The following is a 25,780-nucleotide window of genomic DNA, read 5'->3' as shown; positions in this document are numbered from 1 at the left end:
TATCCCTACCAAAAAAATTTTTTTCAACTATACAAAGAACGGCAGCAAGTGGGAAGAATAGGGACAGAATAACCACAAGACATACAGAAGATAGTGAAATGACAATAGTAAGTCCTTCTCTGTTAGTACAGTAAGTCCCCTACTTGTGAACGAGTTCTGTTCTGAGAGTGTGTTCATAAATCTAGTTTGTTCCTAACGCCAAGAGAGTTAGCCAGCTAACGCTATAATAGGTTTATAATATGTTTCATACAAGTAATATGTAAAAAACAAAAAATATAAAGGAAGCATTTTTAGTCTTATAGCAGAGTACCTTGAAAAGTACAGTAGTCCAGTGTGGTAGCTGGTATACGGGGGCTGGCACTGAGTAAACAGGCAAGAAGAGTTACTGACTGGATAGGGAGAGGAGGCCGGGAGATGGTAGAGCTAAAAGATCATCAGCAATAGGAGATGGAGGGCAAGCTGCAATTTCACTCATGCCACACATTGATGGCACAGGTTCTGGTTCCTTGCTGGATTCAATTCTATCTACCCTGTTGAAAAAATGACCCAATGATGTCTAGGTAGCAGCTCTTTTTTTCTCATCCCAGATGACACAGAATGATATAGAATACATTGGGCTGCATTCTGATCAACTGCTATAGCCATCACGTTCCATTCTGCATTTGGGTCCTGTGCCTCAAAAGCTAACAGTGCCTCCTAAAATAAAGAAGATCCCCTTGCCATTTCCTGTCATGAATCTCTTTGGTTCTTCAGTTACTTCTTCATTTTGTCTCTCTTCATCCTTTCTCTGGTCCTCCAGTTCCATCTGGTCTTCATTAGTAAGCTCCTCGTGTTGCACAACAGTGCTCTACAGCAAAGAACACAAAAGCACAACCCCTTGTAAAGGATGCGTGAATGTGACAATATATGCCAGGCATGTGAACTAACATGATTAAATATGTGAACGCACATTCATATCTTCAAAAATTCACAACTTGTAAGTTCATATGTAGGGGGACTTACTGTAATTACTTTAAATGTAAATGCATTAAACTCTCCAATCAAAAAATATAGAGTGACTAATTGGCTAAAAAAATAAGGCCAACTGTATGCTTTCTATAGGAAACTCATTTTAGATGTAAGGATATATATAAAAGCTGAAAGTGAAAGGGTGAAAAAAGGTATTCCATGCAAATGGTAGCCACAAGAGAGCAGGGGTGGCCATACTTTTATTAGACAAAGTCAAAAACTGTTTCAAGAAACAAAGAAGGATGTTATATAATGGGAGAGGGGATCAGTTCTCTCAGAAGATAAAACATTTTAAAATATATATGCACCTAACAGTAAAGCACCGAAATATATGAAGCAAATATTGATTGAAGGGAAAACCAGAAAGCAGCACAGTAATAATAGGAAATTTCAATGCCCCATTTTCAGTAATGTATAGATCAACCAGACCAAAGGTCAATAAAGAAACAGAGGATTTGAAAAACATCAAAGATGAATAGGACCTTATAGTTATATTTAGGACACTCTATAATAGCAGAATGTACATTCTTCTCAAGCACACACAGAAATTCTCCAGGATAGATCATATATCAGGCCACAAAACAAGTTCTAACAAATTTAAGATTGAAATCATACCAAATATCTTTCTAACCATGACAGTACACAACTAAAAATCAATAATAGGAAAATTGGGAAATTCACAAATATGTGCAAATTAAACAATATACTATTGAACAATTAATATATCAGAGAAGACATCACAAGGGAAATTGAAGAATATCTTGAGACAAATGAAAACAAAAGCACAGTGTACCAAAAATTATAAGATGTAGGAAAAGCAGTACTAAGAGGGATGTATATAGCGATAAATGCCTTCATTAAAAAAGAAGAGATACCTCTAATCAGTAACCTAACTTTATACCTCAAGGAGCTAGTAGAAGAATGTACTAAACCCAAGGATTCAGAAAGAATGACAAAAATTAAGATTATAATAGAGATAAACTAGAGAATAGAAAAACAGAAAAAAGGTTTGGTTTTTTTAAAGATCAACAAAATTGACAACCCCTTAGCTAGACTAACAAAAACAGAATATTCAAATAATAAATACCAGAAATGAAAGAGGAGATGTTACAACTGATGCCATAAAAATAGTAAGGATCATAAGACAGATTATAGACCTTTATACACCAACAAAAAATGGATAAATTTTTATTGATATACCAAATTATAAATTTAAAAATCTGGATAAATCTATGCTAGTAAGGAGATAGAATCAGTAATCAAAATCCTCCCCAACAAAGAGAAGTCTTGGACCAGATAACTTCACTGGAGAATGCTACTAAATATTTTAAAAAGAATTAATACTAATCTTTCTCAAACTCTTTCAAAAAATTAAAGAGACACTGCCTATGCTAATAGAATGTCCACTAGACACTGACACATCTGATACATTCCTTATTTGCTCTCTAGAATATTTTCTATGAGGTTTTTTTTTTTTCCTTTTTAGAAAGAATTCTAGACTTCAACAGAAATTTCTTGTGGATATTTTTCTGAAAGTACTGAAATTTTAGAGAAATTCTGTCTCTTGGGTTAGGTTCAGTTATTCTTACCAGAAAGCTGAATTTAAAAAGGAATTTGATGCCCAACATACTTTTTGAGTCTCTTCATGAGTTTTGAAAATCCTGCTTTTAAGACCTAAAACCAGGAAGTTTGGTTCTACCACCAGAAAAGAACCTGGGTCCCTGAAAGCTTGTGTGAGACTCAGAACTCTTAAGTCTACAATTCTCTAGTGAATTCTGCCAAGTGTGTTCTCTTGTCTTGAGCAGAAACTGATTTTGTGAAATTAGTTAGTGGAATGGCATCATGATATTTGAGAGAGCTGCCAAACATGCTGGAGCCATTATAGTTGTTACCGTCATAAGTTATTTATAATAATTAAAATATGTATCACAATAATATGTAAGTTTTTCCTACTCTATGTCTGAAGTTATCTGTATATTTTTAAAATTTAAAAATAAAAAGATTTGAATTTGAATATAGCATTGTGGGAAAACTACTTTCTGGTACATTTGAATCCAGATATTCATTCCTATTATTTATGAAACTTGGGTTTTATCATTACTTTCCTTCTGCTAATATGGCTTCAAATGTTAAAGCAACTCAAAGACTCTTAATTTAAATCCCTTATAAACAGTGCTACACTGCTTTTTTCTGGGATTTGTTTTTTATAGAGGGTTTCTATTTTCTTTCTTCTTGCCACTTGAATGTTTAAAGTTCATTTCAAAACAATTCTCAAAGCCTATAGAAAATATAGAAATTAATAACTTCAGTGCATAAATTGTCAGTGGAACAAAAGGAAAAAAATTGGAAAACCTATTTGGAATTTCCTTTTGCATTATTTTTAGAGGTCTGATAAATGATCTTGTCATAGTGCTTTAAATAGAGTTTCACTTGCCACCAACTAAAATCAACAATCTAATGACAGAATGTTTAAAATCTCTCTTGTTCTTTGCTATAAACTGTCTAGAAGGAGCAACATTCTGGACTTTCTGAGCATCATCAGTTTAGCTTGTATTTCTGTGGTTTGCTGCAGATGGTTTGGAAAGTGCAGTACACCCACATGGGAAGGATATCTCTAGCAGTGTATGGTTACCATTGATTCTTCTGTAGTTGAATTCTTGTGCAAAAATCGTTTGGAAGTGCTGCTCTGGCAATCAGTCAAGACCTAATGCTTAGTATAATCCAGTCTGGAAAATATTGCATAAGTCTGGTTGAAGTTAAATCTCCACACTCCAGTAAAAGAAGGCTGTGAGCACTTTGGAAGATTATCATTTAGTCTGTCTGCATTTTGGTAGAATCAAGAGCTACCTCAGTTATCTGAGACGTTAGAATTTTTCAGGAAAATTATCTTGGACTTTTTCCAGCCTAATTAGGAGATATAATCTGCAGCCTGTAAGTGTCAATTCTTGATAAATGCCCTTGGTGCTGAGGTCATCTTTTTTACCCACTCAGTGACCAATAATAGTCTCTGACTCTCCTCCTTTTTTTTTTTAAGATAATGAGAGAAAAGTTGTCCTTATAGGTTTTTTAGAGAAGAGAACTGATTGGTAAGGCTATAGAGACAAGAGCATCATGTACTCCTCCTGTATTTCAGAATTCTGGATTTATTATGAGTGCATGTAATGCTTAGGCATATTTTGCAATTTCTCAAACTTTCATAGAGCCTTTATTCTGTGCAAAATATTCTGCTAGCTGCTGTGCAAAATATACGCACAAAAGAAGCAGCTTACATCACACGCAAACACAGTAGCTTTCTCTTCTCTTATCCCACCCAGTAAGCTCATATATTCCAAGAGTTTAAGGTATTTACAACTCAAGGTAAATATATCTTTTTGTTAACAATGTAGATTATAGACTCAAAAACACACGAATTAATTTTAGGTCTAAAACAACCTGGATGGTGAGTTAGAGAAAGATGATAGAGCACTGTGGAAGATAAATGCTGTTGAGAGACCTCAGCCATATGGAAAAGTGGTAAAGAACAAGAAGTGAGTTTTAAAATGGGTGAATATTTAAGGAGAAAAGTCAAACTGTTCACAATGAGAAGATATCATTGTGTTATTGTTGTTCAGTTGGAAAATCATCTCTGACTGTTGGCAACTCCATGGACTGCAGCACGCCAGACTCCTCTATCCTCCGCTATCTCCTAGAGTTTGCTCAAATTAATTTCCATTGAGTCAATGATGCTATCTCATCTGCTGCGCCTTTCTCCTTTTCTCTTCAATTTTTCACAGCATTGGGGTCTATTCCAGTGAGTCATCTCTTCGAATCAGGTGGCCAAAGTATTGAAGCTTCAGCTTTAGCATTGGTCCTTCCAATGAATATTCAGGATTGATTCCCTTAAGGATTAACTGATTTGATCTCCTTGTAATCCAAGGGAATCTCAAGAGTCTTTTCCAGCACAGTTCGAAAGTATCGATTCTTCAGTGCTCAGCCTTCTTTATAATCTAACTCTCACATCTGTATACGACTACTGGAAAAACCATAGCTTTGACTAAATGGACCTTTGTTGGCAATGTGATGTCTCTGCTTTTTAATATGCTATCTAGGTTAATCATCGGAGAAGGCAATGGCACCCCACTCCAGTACTCTTGCCTGGAAAATCCCATGGACGGAGGAGCCTGATAGGCTGTAGTCCATGGGGTCGCTAAGAGTCGGACACGACTGAGCGACTTCGCTTTCACTTTTCACTTTCATGCGTTGGAGAAGGAAATGGCAACCCACTCCAGTGTTCTTGCCTGGAGAATCCCAGGGAGCCTGTGCTTCCGTCTATGGGGTTGCACAGAGTCGGACACGACTGAAGCGACTTAGCAGCAGCAGCAGGTTAATCATAGCTTTTCTTCCCAGGAACAAGTGCCTTTTAATTTCATGGCTGCAGTCACCATCTGCAGTGATTTTAGAGCCCAAGAAAATCTGTCATTGTTTCCACTTTTTCCCAATCTATTTGCCATGAATCTGGATGCCATGACCTTAGTCTTTTGAATATTGAGTTTTAAGCCAGCATTTTCACTCTCCTCTTTCACCCTCATCAAGAGGCTCTTTAGTTCCTCTTTGCTTTCTGCCATTAGAGTAGTGTCATCTGCATATCTGAGGTTGTTGATAATTCTCTTGGCAATCTTGATTCCAGTTTGCGATTCATCCAGCCTGGTATTTTGCATGATATATCTGCATAGAAGTTAAATAAGCAAGGTGACAGTATGTAATCTTCTCATACTTTCCTAATTTTTAACCAGTCTGTTGTTCCCTGTCTAGTTTGAAATGTTGCTTCTTGACCTACATATAGGTTTCTCAGGAGGTAAAGTAGGGTTGTCTGGTATTTCCATTTCTTTATGGATTTTCCACGGTTTGTTGTGATTCACACAGTCAAAGGCTTTAGTGTAGTCAATGAAGCAGAAGTGGATGTTTTTCTGGAACTCCCTTGCTTTCTCTATGATCCAGCAAATGTTGGCAGTTTGATCTCTTGTTCTTCTGCCTCTTTGAAACCAAGCTTGTACATCTGGAAGTTTTTGATCATGTACTGCTGAAGCCTTGCTTGAAGGATTTTGAACATAAACTTGTTAGCATGTGAAATGAGCGATTGGCCATGATTGTATAATGGTTAGTACTCTGTGTTGTGAAATGAGCAAAACTGTACAGTAGTTTGAACATTCTTTGGCATTGCCTTTTTGGGATTGGAATGAATATTGGCCGTTGCCAGTCCTGTTGCCATTCCTGAGTTTTCCAAATTTGCTGACATTATCGAGTGCGGCACTTTAACAGCATTGTCTTTTAGGATTTTAAGTAGCTCAGCTGGAATTCCATCACTTCCACTAGCTTTGTTTGTGGTAATGCTTCCTAAGACCCACTTGACTTCACACACCAGGATGCCTGGCTGTAGGTGAGTGACCAAACCATCATGGTTATCTGGGTCATTAAGATCATTTTGTACAGTTCTTCTGTATATTCTTACCACCTCTTCTTTATCTCTTCTGCATCTATTAGTTCCTTACTGTTTCTGTCCTTTATTGTACCCATCTTTGCATGAAATAATACTTTGATATCTCCCAGTATTCTTGAAGAGATATCTAATCATTCTCATTCTATTGTTTTCCTCTATTTCTTTGCATTGTTTATTTAAGAAGGCCTTTTTATCTTCCCTTGCTATTCTTTAGACCTCTGCATTCAGCTGGATATAGCTTTCCCTTTCTCCCTTGCCTTTCACTTCTCTTCTTTCCTCAGCTGTTTGTAAAGCCTCCTCAGACAACCACTTTGTCTTCTTTCATCTCTTTATCTTTGGGATAGTTTTGGTCACCACCCCTTGCACAGTATTACAAACCTCCATCCCCAGTTCTTCAGGCACTCTGTTTACCGAGTCTAATCTCTCGAATCTGTGCATCAACTTCACTGTTAATCATAACAGATTTGATTTTAGGTCATACGTGAATGGCCTAGTGGTTTTCCTTACTTTTTTCAATTTAAGTCTGAATCTTACAATAAGGAGCTCATGATCTGAGCCACAGTCAGCTCCAGGTCTTGTTTTTGCTGACTGTATAGAGCTTCTTCATCTTTGGCTGCAAAGAACATAATCAATATGATTTCAGTATTGACCATCTGGTGATATCTGGGTGTAGAGTCGTCTCTTGGGTTGTTGGAAAAGGGTGCTTACTATGGTCAGTGTGTTCTGTTGACAAAACTGTTAGCCTTTGCCCTGCTTCATTTTGTACTCCAAGGTCAAACTTGTCTGTTATTCCCAATATCTCTTGACTTTTGTATTCCAATCCCCTATGATGAAAAGGGCATCTTTTTTTTTGTTAGATCCAGAAGATCTTTTAGGTTTACAGAACCAGTGAACTTCAGCTTCTTCAGTATCAGTGGTTGGGGCATAGAATTGGACTACTATGATGCTGAATGGTTTGCCTTGGAAATGAACTGAGATCCTTCTGTCATTTTTGAGGTTGCACCCAAGTACTTCATGTTGGACTCTTTTGTTGACTTTTTTTTTTTAATCATTGTGTAGTTAGACAAAAAATTGTGTCTATGAGAATTTTGCTGTTATCAAGTAAATAATACAGCTAAACTAATAATTTATAAGAAATTAATAATAATGTAAACCTTATATGCAATTATATTTTCTTAAAGTATTCAGTTGATTTTTAGAGATTGATATCTAGTTCTGGAGACTTTTTAAGAGTAGAGCAGTGTTTCTCAAACTTTAGTGTGCAGAAGATTACCCTGGAAAAATGTAAACAGATTCTTTGGCCTCACTTCTAGGGATGCTGCTGCTGCTGATTTCTAGACCTGTACTTTGAGTACCTCTGATATAGAAAACTTGGAAAAATCCTGAAGATTAATGTGCATAACCTATGATGAGTAGGAACTCTCACAATTTAGCCAGAAGATTAACATGAAAACGTAATGTAAAAAATGAAATCAAGTGATGAACTAAGCACCTGAATGTCCTAGCATTTATTTTATACTCCCAACTTCTATAATTTTAACAATTAAATACATAATACCGCGAGAACGAGAGGGGGCTTTTGATGGGCCTCAAATTATGAGAGAGGCTTAGAGTGGTAGGTAGGGGCATATTTTTAAGGTAAATATCACATCCCCCAAAGTTTGTAAGAGCATTTTTTTAGGGTGGATTCAAGAAATAGGAGGGTAGATGGCAGCCAACAAGATAGTGGTCCTTGTTAGAACTGCAGGAATAGCAGCCAGTGGGCCAGTCCCCCATCCACGCCTCCTCCTCATCCACTAGCCCCAGAATAGAGACAGCAGTGTCCTGTTTCCAACAAACAGGAGGGACAGGAGCCTTTGAAGGAGAAGAAGTATCAAATGGCTATCAACGCCCAGCAGTCTGGGGGGTGCTCTAATGCATAGAATGCAATTTATTGGCAACCCCAGCCAGCACCACATCCCTGACCCTGCCCCCTAGCACTGGAGGTCAACTACACTGAACAGAGCGTTCATGGAGAGGCTAATGTGGAATCCCAAATTCCAGAACAAACAAGTGAAAATCACCAGATATTCATGAAAAATTGACACCATAAGGAAAAATGAACCAAATGTAGCAAACAGAAAATGCAAATATACCAATGTATACATTTACAAGGATAAGTGATTGGATTTTTTAATAAAAAAGGAATAATTATCTTATTATTCTTTAATTAGCCTAAAGGAAATCAACTCTGAATATTCATTGGAAGGCCTGGTGCTGAAGCTGAAGCTCCAATACTTTGGTCTCCTGATGCGAAAAGCCAACTAATTGGAAAAGACCTTGATGCTGGGAAAGATTGAGGGCAGGAGGAGAAGGGGGTGATAGAGAATGAGATGGTTGGATGGCATCACCGACTCAATGGACATGAGTTAGAGAAAACTCTGGGAGATAGTGAAGGACAGGGAAGCCTAGCATGCTGTAGTCCATGGGGTCGCAAAGAGGCAGACATGACTGAGCCACTGAAAAACAACTATTAATTATCTTAAGAAGAGAAACTTATTAAATCCTTGAAATAGGAATGGTTTGTTTTTTTTCCCTAAAGAGGAGACATTTGAGGGGGGGAGTCAATAAATTGGCTGAATAGAAGATAAAGCTGAATAACAATGACTCCAAAGATTGAGCTGAGTAGTTCTGCTAGAATATAATACAAAAGGACAAAGAAATCAAAAGTAAGAAAAGCTTATTTTTTGTTTTTAACTTTTTGATACAGACATCAGGGTAATGCTGATCTCTGTATCAAATTTGATATCAGGTTGATTCAGCTTTCAGGGTAATGCTTGGCCAGTAATTTGTGGATAATGTCAGCCTTTCTCATGGTAGAGATAACCCATCACCAACCCTCTAGACCTCTGGCAGGCAGCTCTACTTGTGTTCCTAGACAGATTTGCAGGAATGAGTGCGAACAGCACTTGATGAATTTTAGTGTAGTATCAAAGGAGAATATGTATAATTGTGTGAAGAGTCTATTATAACGCTCCTGCCTTTTAAAGCTGAATGACGCATATCTATGTGGGACTAGACTCCATGTAATTCAACCGAAATAATGTATTGCAATAAATTAGATCAGATCAGTCGCTCAGTCGTGTCCGACTCTTTGCGACCCCATGAATGGCAGCACGCCAGGCCTCCCTGTCCATCACCAACTCCCGGAGTTCACTGAGACTCACGTCCATCGAGTCAGTGATGCCATCCAGCCATCTCATCTTCTGTCGTCCCCTTCTCCTCCTGCCCACAATCCCTCCCAGCATCAGAGTCTTTTCCAATGAGTCAACTCTTCGCATGAGGTGGCCAAAGTACTGGAGTTTCAGCTTTAGCGTCATTCCCTCCAAAGAAATCCCAGGGCTGATCTCCTTCAGAATGGACTGGTTGGATCTCCTTGCAGTCCAAGGGACTCTCAATATGCACAACTAAATATAAGAATCCACTGTCTTCTTTCAAACCATATATGAAAGAGATTTGTAAACATATAAAATAGTGCCACTCTTCTCACTAAATATTTTTTGTTTTGTAAAATATAGTTATTTTTTAACAAAAAATGTTATTCGTGTTAACATCAAATGGATTTGTTTTTGTTACTTTTAGCTAGTTAATAAATATTTTAGATGTCTTTGTTTTATTGCAAATGTGATGAATATCAGTAGTTATAACCTCAGAAATGAAAGAAATAATTCAAAGAAATTAAAATCAAAAAATAATTCAAAGAAATAATTAAATTCTTTCAGCATGAAGATTTTATATGCCTTTAACTATGTGTGGCTCTAAGATTTTGGTACTTACTGCTCATTTTATTTATTCCATAGGATGTCTCCTGAACGAGTAAGGTCCCTGTCACGAATCTGTGTCCCACTTCTTACTTTGCAAGATTTTGAACCACTGGTAGAGGCTCTGCTCACCTACCATGGACATGAACCTCAGGAAGTACTCTGCCCTGAGTTCTTTGATGCTGTGAATGAGGCTTTTTTGCTGTAAGTGATGACCCTTTACTTCATCATCCAATTCTGTTTTCCTTGTTTTAGAATACTTCAGTATGTTGGAAATGTAATTTGCAAATGTTTTGGTCTCAGTACCACTGTATATTCCTAAAAATTATTGAGGATCTCAGTGAACTTTTTAAAAAAATGTGGGTTCTATCTATCAATATTTACCATACTTGAAATTAAAAATCTTTTTAATATTTATCATTTCCTTTTAAAATAACAATACATTGATTAAATATTAGTACAAATAGCATATTTTTTAACGAAAAACTGACCTTTTCCAAAAAAAAAATTGTCTAACAAGAATGACATTGTTTTTACATTTTTGCAAACTTCTTTATTTTTTGACTTAATAGATGACAGCTGGGTTCTCACAGTATTTCTGTATTCAGTCTGATGCAGTGTTTTTTTGGTTGAAGCATAAGAAAATCCAGCTTCACATAGACATGCACATGGAAAAAGCACTAGTATATTTTAATAGCCATCTCAGATTATGGATATTTGAGGTGAATACCTCACCAAAAGTTGAAAATGGTGAGGTTTTTTAAAGGTTAGTTGCAATGTGGATTCTGAAATTATGTAAATGAGCTTTTCACACTATTACATTAAAACCCATTGGTCTGTCTTGCACTTTTAATGGATTTTGTAGCTTCATGCATGGTTTATTTGGAAAATATTGGTTCATTAAGTTATGCAGATCTTCCAAACATTGACATACTTTCATTTTATCAGGAATGTCTTTTAAGTGTTGGGAAGCTATAAAGCTCACGTTGGTGAAAACAAATTTTCCAAGATTCTAATTCCTGCTTAAAAACTCAAATTTATCATTGGTTACAAATACCGTCAGTTGTTTTCCTTAGTATGCTAAGGTCACTTCTGTAATTTAGAAAAAGTATGTGCCAAATATTCATGTCTGAATAACCTTTGTTTGTCCACCAGGCATTTTTCTCAAGTCAGTTTATGAAAACAGTGGCTAGTTGATCTCGCAGCTCAGCAAGTTGCACAGTGCTTTTCCTCTGGACAGTCATCACTTTTTGGTATATTGCAGAAATCTTTATGCATACTTTTCACCACACAGAATTTTTTTAAGTTAAAAGTGTCCTCAAGGGTAAAATTAAGAAAATTAATATTTTATATTAATATTTACTGTGAAATGCATTTTTATGTGAAACTGGCAGTGTTTTTACTGTATGTTGTATCAGATGTACAGTGGCCACTGTTGCGGCACTGATTTCTGTCAGGTACAACATTAGTCGCTTTTTGCACTATGAATGCAAATGTCAACTCAATTGTTCTAGGAAAACCACGAGATACAAAATAGTTATTTAACACTTCAAGTATTTCTGTACCATATGTGTGTATTGCTAAGTTCATCTAAAAGAAACTCCTGTTCTTAGTGCTAATACCAGGTGAATAGAAGCAACACAACTAGGTCAGCCATATCTAGAGATTCAGTTTTAAGGCAGAAGTATAGTTCTGTTGATGAAATATTAAGTCGAATACACATTTGAACTATTTAATTCCTTTTTTTAAAGACTCTGAATGATTGGTCTTAAATTAGTGCTGCAATTAGCTAGCACTATGATAGAATTTGAGAATATCCTATTAAGACACAGGAAGATACATTTACAGTTTTTAGCACAATACTTTGGACTAGATGTCCTACTCTCATTGAGTCAGAGAAATCTCTGGTATTTTGATTTCATATTTTCCCCATGAAACAGCTGTGAAATGAAAGAAGAAGTCTTTTAATTCTCTTTTGTAAAGCAAATAATCCAGTTTTAATATAAGAAAATATAAATAAAGTTTATTTTTGAATAAAATATTATTAAATTATAACATAAATAAAATGTTTTATTTATATAAAAATTTAAATATGTAAAATATATATCTAAAATAATTTGGATACAATTTAGGAAATTTTTAAAAAGATGTTTGGATTTATTACAAAATAACACAAAAATGCACTTGGGTTCTTGTTATGTTTCCATGTAGGCACATCAGAGTTTTTATTTACTTATTACATTTTATTTTCCCCCAGCTTAATTGAGATATAAGTGATATATAACGTGGTATATTTTTTAAGATGTAGGATTAATTTTATACACTTTTAAGTTGCAAATGACTACCACTATAGTGTTAGTTAACACCTCCTTCACGTCACGGGATTGCCATTTCTTTTTTTGTTGTTGTGAGAATATTTAAGATCTACTCTTAGCAACTTTCAAATACACAATTCAGTATTATTAACTATGTGCCATGCTGTGCTGTACTTAGTCGCTCAATCATGTCTAACTCTGCAAACCCATGGACTGTAGCCCACCAAGCGCCTCTGTCCATGGGGATTCTCCAGGTAAGAATCCTGGAGTCAGTTGCCATGCCCTCCTCCAGGGGATCTTCCCAACCCAGGGATCAAACCCAGGCCTCCTGCATTGCATGCAGATTCTTTACCATCTGAGCCACCAGGGAAGCCCATTATTAACTATAATCAGCATGATGTATTTTTAGATCCCCAGAACTTAGTCATCTCATAACTGGAAGTTTTAAGTACTTTTTGATCAACATCTTCCCATTTCTCCCACACCCCCAGTCCCTAGTAACCATCATTCTAGTCTCTGTTTCTATGAGTTTATATTTTTTTAGATTCCACATAAACTGATACCATATTTGTTTCTCTTTCTAACTTACTTCATTTAGCATAATGCCCTCAAGGTCTATCCATGTTGTCACAGCCAAGGATTTCCTTCCTTCTCATGCCTGAATAATACCTGATTGTGTGTATGTGTGTGTGTACAGATATAAAAACCACATCTTTATTCATTCTTCTATTGTTAGACACTTAGCTTCTTTTTATATCTTAGCTATTTTAAATATACATAATAAACATGGGAGAACAGATATCTTTTTGATACCTTGTTTTTATTCCCTTTGGATATATACCCAGAACTGCAATTGCTAGATCATTTGGTAGTTTTAGTTTTAATTTTTTAAGGAGCCTCTATACTGTTTTCCATAGTAGCTGCACCAATTTGTGTTCCCACCAATGTTACGCCAAGGGTTCCCTTTTCTTCACATTCTCACCAACACTTGTTACCTTTTGTCTTTTTGTGATAGCCGTCCTAATAGGTATGGGGTGATATTTCACTGATTTTGATTTGCATTTCCCAAATGATTAGTGATATTAAGTACCTTTTCATTTACCTGGGGCATTTGCATATCTTCTTTGGAAAAATGTTTATTCATATGTTCTGCCCACTTTTTAATCATATTGTTTCATTTTTTTTCCTATTGAGTTATATGAGTTCTTTATATATTTTGGATGTTTACTCATTATCAGACATATACTTTGCAAATATTTTCTTCCCTTCTATAGGTTGCCTTTTCATTTTGTTGATAGTGTAGAAGATTTTTGCAGTATAGAAACTTCTTAGTTTGATGTAGTTCCACTTAATCTATTTTTGCTTTTGTTGCCTTTGCTTTTGTTGTCAAACAAGTCATTGCTAAGACTAATGTCATTCTTGTCCTCTGTTATATTTTCTTCTGGGAGTTTTACAGTTTTAGGTCTTAACATTCAATTCCTTAATCCATTTTGAGTTGATTTTTGTGTTTAGTATAAGATAGGGGTCCAGTGTCTTTTTTTTTTTTTTGTATGTGGTTTATCCATTTTCCCAGTATCATTTATTTAAGCAACTGTTTTTTCCCTATTGTATATTCCTGGCCCTTCTGTCATAATTTAGTTGATTCATATATTTATGAGTTTGCTTCTGGGCTGTCTTTTCTGACTGATGTGTATATACCAATGCCATACTGTTTTGATTATTATAGCTTTGTAATATAGTTTACATGTACAGATGTGAGAGTTGGATTATAAAGAAAGCTGAGTGCGGAAAAATTGTGCTTTTGATGCTTTTGAACTGTTGGAGAAGACTCTTGAGAGTCTCTTGGACTGCAGGGAGATCCAACCAGTCAATCCTAAAGGAAATCAGTCCTGAATATTCATTGGGAGGACTGATGCTGAAGCTGAAACTCCAATACTTTGGCCACTTGATGCAAAAAACTGACTCATTGGAAAAGACCCTGATGCTGGGAAAGATTGAAGGCAGGAGAAAAAGGGGACAACAGAGGATGAGATGGTTGGATGGCATCACCGACTTGATGGACATGAATTTGAGTAAGCTCCGGCAGTTGGATTTCTTTTTTCTTTTTTAATTAATTTACTTTTTATTGAAGATAATTGCTCTACAGAATTTTGTTGTTTTATGTCAAACCTCAACATGAATCAGCCGTAGGTATCTGCTCTGCTAAGTCACTTCAGTTGTGTCCGACTCTGTGCGACCCCATAGACGGCAGCCCACCAGGCTCCCCTGTCCCTGGGATTCTCCAGGCAAGAACACTGGAGTGGGTTGCCATTTCCTTCTCCAATGCATGAAAGTGAAAAGTGAGAGTGAAATCGCTCAGTCGTGTCCGACCCTCAGCGACCCCATGGACTGCAGCCTTCCAGGCTCCTCCATCCATGGGATTTTCTAGGCAAGAGTACTGGAGTGGGGTGCCATTGCCTTCTCCGAGCCATAGGTATACATATATCCATAAGACATATATACATAAGACTCTCTATACATGGACATCACCAGATGGTCAACACCAAAATCAGATTGATTATATTCTTTGCAGCCAAAGATGGAGAAGCTCTATACAGTCAGCAAAAACAAGACCAGGAGCTGACTGTGGCTCAGACCATGAACTCCTTATTGCCAAATTCAGACTTAAACTGAAGAAAGTAGGGAAAATCACTAGACCATTCAGGTATGACCTAAATCAAATCCCTTATGATTATACAGTGGAAGTGAGAAATAGATTTAAGGGCCTAGATCTGATAGATAGAATGCCTGATGAGCTATGGAATGAGGTTCGTGACATTGTACAGGAGACAGGGAGCAAGACCATCCCCATGGAAAAGAAATGCAAAAAAGGAAAATGGCTCTCTGAGGAAGCCTTACAAATAGCTGTGAAAAGAAGAGAAGCGAAAAGCAAAGGAGAAAAGGAAAGATATAAACATCTGAATGCAGAGTTCCAAAGAAGAGCAAGAAGAGATAAGAAAGCCTTCCTCAGCGATCAATGCAAAGAAATAGAGGAAAACAACAGAATGGGAAAGACTAGATATCTCTTCAAGAAAATCAGAGATACCAAAGAAACATTTCATGCAAAGATGGGCTCAATAAAGGACAGAAATGGTATGGACATAACAGAAGCAGAAGATATTAAGAAGAGGTGGCAAGAATACACAGAAGAACTGTACAAAAAAGATCTTCACGACTCAGATAATCACAATGGTGTGATCACTGACCTAGAGCCAGATATCTTGGAATGTGAAGTCAAGTGGGCCTTAGAAAGCATCACTACGAACAAAGCTAGTGGAGGTGTTGGAATTCCAGTTGAGCTATTCCAAATCCTGAAAGATGATGCTGTGAAAGTGCTGCACTCAATATGCCAGCAAATTCAGAAAACTCAGCAGTGGCCACAGGACTGGAAAAGGTCAGTTTTCATTCCAATCCCAAAGAAAGGCAATGCCAAAGAGTGCTCAAACTACCACACAATTGCATACATCTCACACACTAGTAAAGTAATGCTTAAAATTCTCCAAGCCAGGCTTCAGCAATACATGAACTGTGAACTTCCAGATGTTCAAGCTGGTTTTAGAAAAGGCAGAGGAACCAGAGATCAAATTGCCAACATCTGCTGGATCATGGAAAAAGCAAGAGAGTTCCAGAAAAAACATCTATTTCTGCTTTATTGACTATGCCAAAGCCTTTGACTGTGTGGATCACAATAAACTGTGGAAAATTCTTCAAGAGATGGAAATACCTGACCACCTGATCTGCCTCTTGAGAAATCTGTATGCAGGCTAGGAAGCAACAGTTAGAACTGGACATGAAACAACAGACGGGTTCCAAATAGGAAAAGGAGTTCGTCAAGGCTGTATAATGTCACCCTGTTTATTTAACTTCTATGCAGAGTACATCATGAGAAATGCTGGACTGGAAGAAACACAAGTTGGAATCAAGATTGCCGGGAGAAATATCAATAACCTCAGATATGCAGATGACACCACCCTTATGGCACAAAGTGAAGAGGAACTAAAAAGCCTCTTGATGAAGGTGAAAGTGGAGAGTGAAAAAGTTGGCTTAAAGCTCAACATTCAGAAAACGAAGATCATGGCATCCGGTCCCATCACTTCATGGGAAATAGATGGGGAAACAGTGTCAGCCTTTATTTTTTTGGGCTCCACAATCACTGCAGATGGTGACTGCAGCCATGAAATTAAAAGACGCTTACTCCTTGGAAGGAAAGTTATGACCAACCTAGATAGCATATTCAAAAGCAGAGACATTACTTTGCCAACAAAGGTTCGTCTAGTCAAGGCTATGGCTTTTCCTGTGGTCATGTATGGATGTGAGAGTTGGACTGTAAGGAAGGCTAAGCGCCGAAGAATTGATGCTTTTGAACTGTGGTGTTGGAGAAGACTCTTGAGAGTCCCTTGGACTGCAAGGAGATCCAACCAATCCATTCTGAAGGAGATCAGCCCTGGGAGTTCTTTGGAAGGAATGATGCTAAAGCTGAAACTCCAGTACTTTGGCCACCTCATGTGAAGAGTTGACTCATTGGAAAAGACTCTGATGCTGGGAGGGATTGGGGGCAAGAGGAGAAGGGGACGACAGAGGATGAGATGGCTGGATGGCATCACTGACTCGATGGATGTGAGTCTGAGTGAACTCCAGGAGTTGGTGATGGACAGGGAGGCCTGGCGTGCTGCCATTCATGGGGTCGCAAAGAGTCAGACACAACTGAGTGACTGATCTGATCTGATCTGATCTGATACATATCCCCTCCCTTTTGAACCTCCCTCCCATCTCCCTTCCCATCCCACCCTCTGGGTTGATACAGAGCCCCTGTTTGAGTTTCCTGAGCCATACAGCAAATTCCCGTTTGCTATCTATCTATTTTACATATAATGTAAGTTTCCCTGTTACTCTTCCCATACATCTCACCCTCTCCTCCCCTCTCCCTGTGTCCATAAGTCTATTCTCTATGTCTGTTTCTCCATTGTACCCTGTAGATAAATTCTTCAGTATGATTTTTCTAGATTCCATATATATGCATTAGAATACAATATTTATCTTGCTCTTTCTGACTTACTTCACTCTGTATAATAGGTTCTAGGTTCATCCACCTCATTAGAACTGACTCATATGTGTTCCTTTTTATGGCTGAGTAATATTCCATTGTGTATATGTACCACAACTTCTTTATCCATTCATCTGTCAATGGACATCTAGGTTGCTTCCATGTTCTAGCTATTGTAAACAGTGCTGCAATGAACAATAGGATACATGTGTCTTTTTCAATTTTCGTTTCCTCAGGGTATATGCCTAGTAGTGAGATTGCTGGGTCATATGGTGGTTTGATTCCTATTTTTTAAGGAATCTCCATATGGTCTTCCATAGTGGCTGTATCAGCTTACATTCGCACCAACAATGCAGGAGCATTCCCTTTTCTCCACACCCTCTCCAGCGTTTATTGTTTGTAGACTTTTTGATGAGGGCCATTCTGACTAGTGTGAGGTGATAGCTCATTGTAGTTTTGATTTCCTTTTCTCTAATAATGAGCAGTTTTGAGCATCTTTTCATGTGTTTGTAAGCCATCCATATGTCTTCTTTGGAAAAATGTCTGTTTAGATCTTTTTTCACTTTTTGATTGGGTTGTGTGTTTTTCTGATATTGAGTTGTATGACCTGCTTATATATTTTGGAAATTAATCCTTTGTCAGTTGCTATTATTTTCTCCCATTCTGAGGGTTATCTTTTCACCTTGCTTTTAGTTTCCTTTGCTGTGCAAAAGCTTTTAAGTTTAGTCAGGTCCCACTTGTTTACTTTTGTTTTTATTTCCATTATTCTAGGTGGTGGGTCATAGAGGATCTTGCTTTGATTTATGTCATCGAGTGTTGTGCCTATGTTTTCCTCTAAGAGTTTTATAGTTTCTGGTCTTACATTTAGGTCTTTAATCCATTTTGAGTTTATCTTTGTGTATGGTGTTAGGAGGTATTCTAATTTCATTCTTTTATATGTAGCTTCCCAGTTTTCCCAGCACCATTTATTGAAGAGGCTGTCTTTGCCCCCATTGTATTTTCCTGCCTCCTTTGTCATAAATAAGGTACACATAGGTGCATGGGTTTATGTCTGGTCTTTCAATCTTGTTCTGTTGGTCTATATTTCTGTTTTTGTGCCAGTACCATACTGTCTTGATGACTGTAGCTTTGTGGTATAATCTGAAGTCAGGACGGTTGATTCCTCCAGCTCCATTCTTCTTTCTCAAGACTGCTTTGGCTATTCGGGGTCTTTTGTGTTTCTATATGAATTGTGAAATTTTTTGTTCTAGTTCTGTGAAAAATGCCATTGGTAATTTGATAGGAATCACACTGAATCTGTAGATTGTGTTTGGTAGTATAGTTATTTTCACAATATTAATTCTTCCTACCCATGAACATAGAATATTTCTCCATCTGTTTATGGCATCTTTGATTTCTTTCATTTGTGTCTTACAGTTTTCTGTGTACAGTTCTTTTGTCTCCTTAGGTAATTTTATTCCTAGATATTTTATTCTTTTTTTTTGCAATGGTGAATGGTATTGATTCCTTAATTTCTCTTTCTGATTTTTCACTGTTAGTATATAGAAATGCAAGTGATTTCTGTATATTGATTTTGTTTCCTGAAACTTTGCTAAATTCACTAATGAGCTCTAGTAATATTCTGATACTATCTTTAGGGTTTTCTATGTACAGTATCATGTCATCTGCAAATGGTGAGAACTTTACTTCTTCTTTTCCAATCTGGATTCCTTTTATTTCTTTTTCTTCTCTGATTGCTGTAGCTAGGACTTCAAGAACTATGTTGAATAATACTGATAAAAGTGGATACCCTTGTCTTCTTCCTTATCTTAGGGGAAACGCTTTCAGTTTTTCACCATTGAGAATAACGTTTGCTGTAGGCTTATCATATCTGGCCTTTACTATGTTGAGGTAGGTTCCTTCTATGCCCATTTTTTGAAGAGTTTTAATCATAAATGGGTGTCGAATTTTGTCAAAGGCCTTTTCTGCATCTATTGAGATTATCATACGGTTTTTATCTTTCAATCTGTTAGTATGATGTATCACATTGATTGATTTGTGTATATTGAAGAATCCTTGCATCCCTGGAATAAACCCAGCTTGATCATGTTGTTTAAGCTTTTTGATGTGTTACTGAATTCTGTTTGCTAAACTTTTGTTGAGGATTTTTGCATCTATGTTCATCAGTGATATTGGCCTGTAGTTTTCTTTTTTGTGTTGTCTTTTGTCTGTTTCAGGTATCAGGGTGATGGTAGCCTTGTAGAATGAGTTTGGAAGTGTTCCTTCCTCTGTAATTTTTTGAAAAAGTTTTAGAAGGATAAGCATTAGCTTTTCTCTGAGTGTTTGATAGAATTCTCCTGTAAAGCCATCTGGTTCTGGGCTTTTGTTTTTGGGGAGATTTTTGATCGCAAGTTGAATTTCAATGCTTGTAATTGAGTTGTTCATAATTTCTTTTTCTTCCTGGTTCAGTCTTGGAAGATTGAACTTTTCTAAGAATCTGTCCATTTCTTCCAGGTTATCCATTTTATTGCCATATCAGATCAGTCGCTCAGTCGTGTCCGACTCTTTGCGACCCCATGAATGGCAGCACGCCAGGCCTCCCTGTCCATCACCAACTCCCGGAGTTCACTCAGACTCAAGTCCATCGAGTCAGTGATGCCATCCAGCCATCTCATCTTCTGTCGTCCCCTTCTTCTCTTGCCCCAATCCCTCCCAGCATCAGAGTCTTTTCCAATGAGTCAACTCTTCGCATGAGGTGGCCAAAGTACTGGAGTTTCAGCTTTAGCATCATTCCTTCCAAAGAACTCCCAGGGCTGATCTCCTTCAGAATGGACTGGTTGGATCTCCTTGCAGTCCAAGGGACTCTCAAGAGTCTTCTCCAACACCACAGTTCAAAAGCATCAATTCTTCGGCGCTCAGCCTTCTTCACAGTCCAACTCTCACATCCATACATGACCACAGGAAAAGCCATAGCCTTGACTAGACGAACCTTTGTTGGCAAAGTAATGTCTCTGCTTTTGAATATGCTATCTAGGTTGGTCATAACTTTCCTTCCAAGGAGTAAGCGTCTTTTAATTTCATGGCTGCAGTCACCATCTGTAGTGATGTTGGAGCCCAGAAAAATAAAGGCTGACACTGTTTCCACTCTTTCCCCATCTATTTCCCATGAAGTTATGGGACCGGATGCCATGATCTTCGTTTTCTGAATGTTGAGCTTTAAGCCAACTTTTTCACTCTCCACTTTCACCTTCATCAAGAGGCTTTTTAGTTCCTCTTCACTTTGTGCCATAAGGGTGGTGTCATCTGCATATCTGAGGTTATTGATATATCTCCCGGCAGTCTTGATTCCAGCTTGTATTTCTTCCAGTCCAGCGTTTCTCATGATGTACTCTGCATATAAGTTAAATAAACAGGGTGACAATATACAGCCTTGACGTACTCCTTTTCCTATTTGGAACCAGTCTGTTGTTCCATGTCCAGTTCTAACTGTTGCTTCCTGACAGTTGTTCATAATAGTCTCTTATAATCCTTTGTATTTCTGCATTGTCTTTTGTAAGCTCTCCTTTTTCATTTCTAATTTGTTGATTTAATTCTTCTCTCTTTTTTCTTGATGAGTCTGGTCAAAGGTTTGTCAATTTTATCTTCTCAAATAATCAGCATTTAGTTTTAGAGATACATTAATCTTTACTATTGTTTATTTCATTTCTTTCTACTAATTTTGGGGGGTTTTTTGTTCTTCTTTTTCCAGTTGTTTTAGTTTGTCTAGTTTAGTTTAGTTTAGTTATCTGTTTGATGTTTTTCTTGTTTCTTGAGGTAGGATTGTATTGCTATAAACTTTCCTCTTAGAACTGCTTTTACTGCATCCCATAGGTTTTGAGTTGTGTTTTCATTGTCATTTGTTTCTAGAAATTTTTTGATTTCCCTTTTAATTTCTTCAGTAACCTGTTGGTTATTTAGAAATGCATTGTTTAATCTCCATATGTGTATGTTTTTTAGGTTTTGTTCCTTGTAATTGATATCTAGTCTCATAGCGTTGTGATCAGAGAAGATGCTTGATACAATTTCAATTTTCTTAAATTTACTGAGGTTTGATTTGTGACCCAAGATGTGGTCTATCCTGGAGAATGTTCCATGTGCACTTGAGAAGAAGGTATATTCTTCTGCATTTGGAAGGAATGTCAGGAAGATATCAATGAGATCCATCTCATCTAATGTATCATTTAAGACTTGTGTTTCCTTATTAATTTTCTGTTTTCATGATCTGTCCATTGGTATGAGTGGGGTATTAAAGTCTACTATTATTGTGTTACTGTCAATTTCTCCTTTAGTGTTTGTCTTATGTATTGAGGTGCTCCTATGTTGGGTGCATACATATTTACAATTGTTGTGTCTTCCTCTTGGATTGATCCTTTGATCATTATTTAGTATTCTTCCTTATCTCTTGTAATATTCTTTATTTTAAAGTCTATTTTGTCTGATATGAGGATTGCTACTCCAGCTTTCTTTTGCTTCCCATTTGCATGGAATGTATTTTTCCATCATCTCACTTTCAGTCTACGTGTGTCTTTAGGTCCGAAGTGAGTTTCATGTAGACAGTACATATATGAGTCTTGTTTTTGTATCCATTCAGCCAGTCTGTGTCTTTTGGTTGGAGCATTTAATCTGTTTACATTTAAAGTAATTATTTATATATATGTTTCTATTGCCACTTTCTTAATTGTTTGGGTTTGATTTTGTAGATCTTTTTCTTCTCTTGTATTTCTTGACTATATAAGTCCCTTTAACATTTGTTGTAAAGCTGGTTTGGTGGTATTGAATTCTGTTAACTTTTGCTTGTCTGAAAAGCTTTTTATTTCTCCATCAATTTTGAATGAGATCCTTGCCAGGTACAGTAGTCTTGTTTGTAGAGTTTTCCCTTTCAGTACTTTAAATATATCCTGCCATTACCTTCTGGCCTGCAAGAGTTTCTGCTGAAAGATCAGCTGTTAAATGTATGGGGTTTCCCTTGTATGTGACTTGTTGTTTCTCCCTTGCTGCTTTTAATATTCTTTCTTTGTGTTTAGTCTTTGTTAGTTTGATTAGTATGTGTCTTGGTTTGTTTCTCCTTGGGTTTATCCTGTATATGACCCTCTGTGCCTCTTGCATTTGATTGACTATTTCTTTTTCCATGTTAGGGAAATTTTCAACTATAATCTATTCAAAAATTTTCTCATTCCCTTTCTTTTTCTCTTCTTCTTCTGGGACCCCTATAATTTGAATGTTTGTGTGTTTGATATTGTCCCAGAAGTCTCTGAGACTGTCTTCAGTTCTTTTCATTCTTTTTACTTTATTCTGCTCTTCAGAAGTTATTTCCACCATTTTACCTTCCAGCTCACTGATTTGTTCTTCTGCTTCAGATACTCTGCTATTGATGCCTTCCAGAGTATTTTTGATTTCAGTAATTGTGTTGTTTGTCTCTGTTTATTCTTTAATTCTTCTACATCTTTATTAATTGATTCCTGCATATTCTCCATTCTGTTTTCAAGGTTTTTGATCATCTTCACTATCATTATTCTGAATTCTTTTTCAGGTGGTTTGCCTATTTCCTCTTCATTTATTTGGTGTTTCTAGTTTGTTCCTTCATTTGTGTAGTACTTCTCTGCCTTTTCATTATTTTTTTTAACTTATTGTGTTTGAGGTCTCCTTTTCCCAGGCTTCAGGGTGGAACTCTTTCTTCATTTTGATTTCTGCCTGCCTAATGTTGGTCCCTTGTTTTGTGTAAGCTTCATATAGGGTGAGATTTGTACTGAGTTTTTTTGTTTGTTTTTCCTCTGATGGGCAAGGCTGAGTGAGGTGATAATCCTGTCTGCTGATGACTGGGTTTGTATTTTGTTTTGTTTGTTGTTTAGATGAGGCATCCTGCACAGGGTGCTACTGGTGGTTGGGTGATGCTGGGTCTTGTATTCAAGTGGTTTCCTTTGTGTGAGTTCTCACTATATGATACTCCCTAGGATTAGTTCTCTGGTAGTCTAGGGTCTGTTGGACTGTGAAGAAAGCTGAGCGCCAAAGAATTGATGCTTTTGAACTGTGGTATTGGAGAAGACTCTTGAGAGTCCCTTGGACTGCAAGGAGATCCAACCAGTCCATCCTAAAGGAGATCAGTCCTGGGTGTTCATTGGAAGGACTGATGCTGAAGCTGAAACTCCAGTACTTTGGCCACCTCATGCGAAGAGTTGACTCACCAAATCTACTAATAAGCTTATCAAAGGCACTCTTCATTTCTGTAGTGTTTTTTATCTCTAGTATTTCTTTTTGGTTCTTTCTTAGGATTTCCAACTCTCTGCTTACATTACCCATCTATTCTTGCTTGCTGTCTACTTTATCCATTAGAACAGTGGTCCCCAGCCTTTTTGGCACCAGGGACAGGTTTCATGGAAGACAATTTTTCCATGGACTTGGGCATGGGGTGGTGGTTTGGGGATGGTTCAAGCCATTACATTTATTGTGCACTTTATTTCTATTATTATTATATCATCTCCACCTCAGATCATCAGGCATTAGATCCTGGGGGTTAGGGACCCCAGCGTTAGACCCTTAGCATATTAATTATTATGTTTTTAATTTTCAGTTGGATAATTCCAACATCTCTGCCATGTCTGGTTCTGATTCTGTCTCTTCAAATTTTTTTTTCTCTTTTCTTTATGTTTAGTAACTTTTTTCTTAATAGCTGGGCAAGATGTGTACTAAGTAAAAGGAACTGCTGTAAATTAGCTATTTTTAATGTAACAGTGAGAGGTGAAGGGAGGGGAAGTGTTCTGTAGTCTTATATTAGATCTCAGTCTTCTAGTGAGCCTATGCTTCTGCACTGTGAACTTTATAAGTTTTTCTCAGTTTTTTCTTCCCTTAAGTGAGATAAGATACTTAGAGCTGTCTAAAAGTGATTATTTCCTTTCTCCCTAATCAGTTAGGCTCTTATAATATCCCAGCAGGTTCAGTTTAGTTCATTTCAGTTGCTCAGTCATGTCCGACTCTTTGCGACCTCATGGGCTGCAGCACGCCAGGCCTCCCTGTCCATCACCAACTGCCAGAGTCTACCCAAACCCATGTCCGTTGAGTCGGTGATGCCATCTAACCATGTCATCCTCTGTCGTCCCCTTCCCCTCCCGCCTTCAATCTTTGCCAGCATCAGGGTGTTTTCCAGTGAGTCAGTTCTTCACATCAGGTGGCCAAAAAATTGGAATTTCAGTTTCAGCATCAGTCCTTCCTTTGAATATTCAGGACTGATTTCCTTTAAGATGGACTGGTTGGATCTCCTTGCAGTACAAGGGACTCTCAAGAGTCTTCTCTAATACCACAGTTCAAAAGCAGCTATTCTTCAGTGCTCAGCGTTCTTTATAGTCCAACTCCCACATCCATACATGACTACTGGAAAAACCATAGCTTTGACTAGATGAACCTGTTGACAAAGTAATGTCTCTGCTTTTTAATATGCTATCTGGGTTGGTCATAACTTTTCTTCCAAGGAGCCAAGTGTCTTTTAATTTCATGGCTGCAGTCACCATCTGCACTGATTTTGAAGCCCAAGAAAATAGTCTGTCACTGTTTCTGCTGTTTCCCCATCTATTTGCCATGAAGTGATGGGACTGGATGCCATGATTTTAGTTTTCTGAATGTTGAGCTTTAAGCCAACTTTTTCACTCTCTTCTTTCACTTTCATCAAGAGGCTTTTTAGTTCCTCTTCACTTTCTGCCATAAGGGTGGTGTCATCTGCATATCTGAGGTTATTGATGTTTCTCCCAGCAGATTAGACACTAGTTAACTAGTTTCCCATGAGGTCAGGCCTTGTTTAGAAAACAGAGAGCTTTGTTGAATTTAAAAATGATTCCCTTTCCCTTCTTCCTGCCTAAAGCAGGGGTGGCTTCTTCACTGGTATTTACCATGTGAACCTGGTGGGAACTCCTAGAGGTAAACCTCACAGTATCGTGGGGATCCTTTATGCCTGAGTTCCCCTGGAGTTTTTAACTATCACAGTTGTTCACACTGACCCTCCAGCCATTCACTAATTCCATTTCGGGTTTCCCTGCCCAGCACTGCTGCCTGTGGTTGTTTCTGCCTGTGGTTCTCTGCTCCAGTCAGCCAT

General features: G+C 37.4%; 1 protein-coding gene across 4 annotated transcripts in view; it reads left to right on the top strand.

Moving 5' to 3' along the window:
- The window catches only part of FANCC (FA complementation group C), a 314,057-nt gene that overhangs the window by 234,716 nt on the left and 53,561 nt on the right, over positions 1 to 25,780 (top strand). For all 4 annotated transcript variants that reach the window (XM_044940264.2, XM_006068257.4, XM_044940263.2 and 1 more), the window contains exon 7: positions 10,324 to 10,488. In XM_044940264.2, the coding sequence (XP_044796199.2) occupies positions 10,324 to 10,488 (165 nt within the window). The remainder of the gene's footprint in view (positions 1 to 10,323; positions 10,489 to 25,780) is intronic.

Source organism: Bubalus bubalis, chromosome 3 (genome assembly GCF_019923935.1).
Source record: "Bubalus bubalis isolate 160015118507 breed Murrah chromosome 3, NDDB_SH_1, whole genome shotgun sequence".
Lineage (NCBI taxonomy): Eukaryota > Metazoa > Chordata > Mammalia > Artiodactyla > Bovidae > Bubalus > Bubalus bubalis.
The sequence above is the reverse complement of the archived record's forward strand: the minus strand, read 5'-3'. Positions and strand labels throughout refer to the sequence as shown.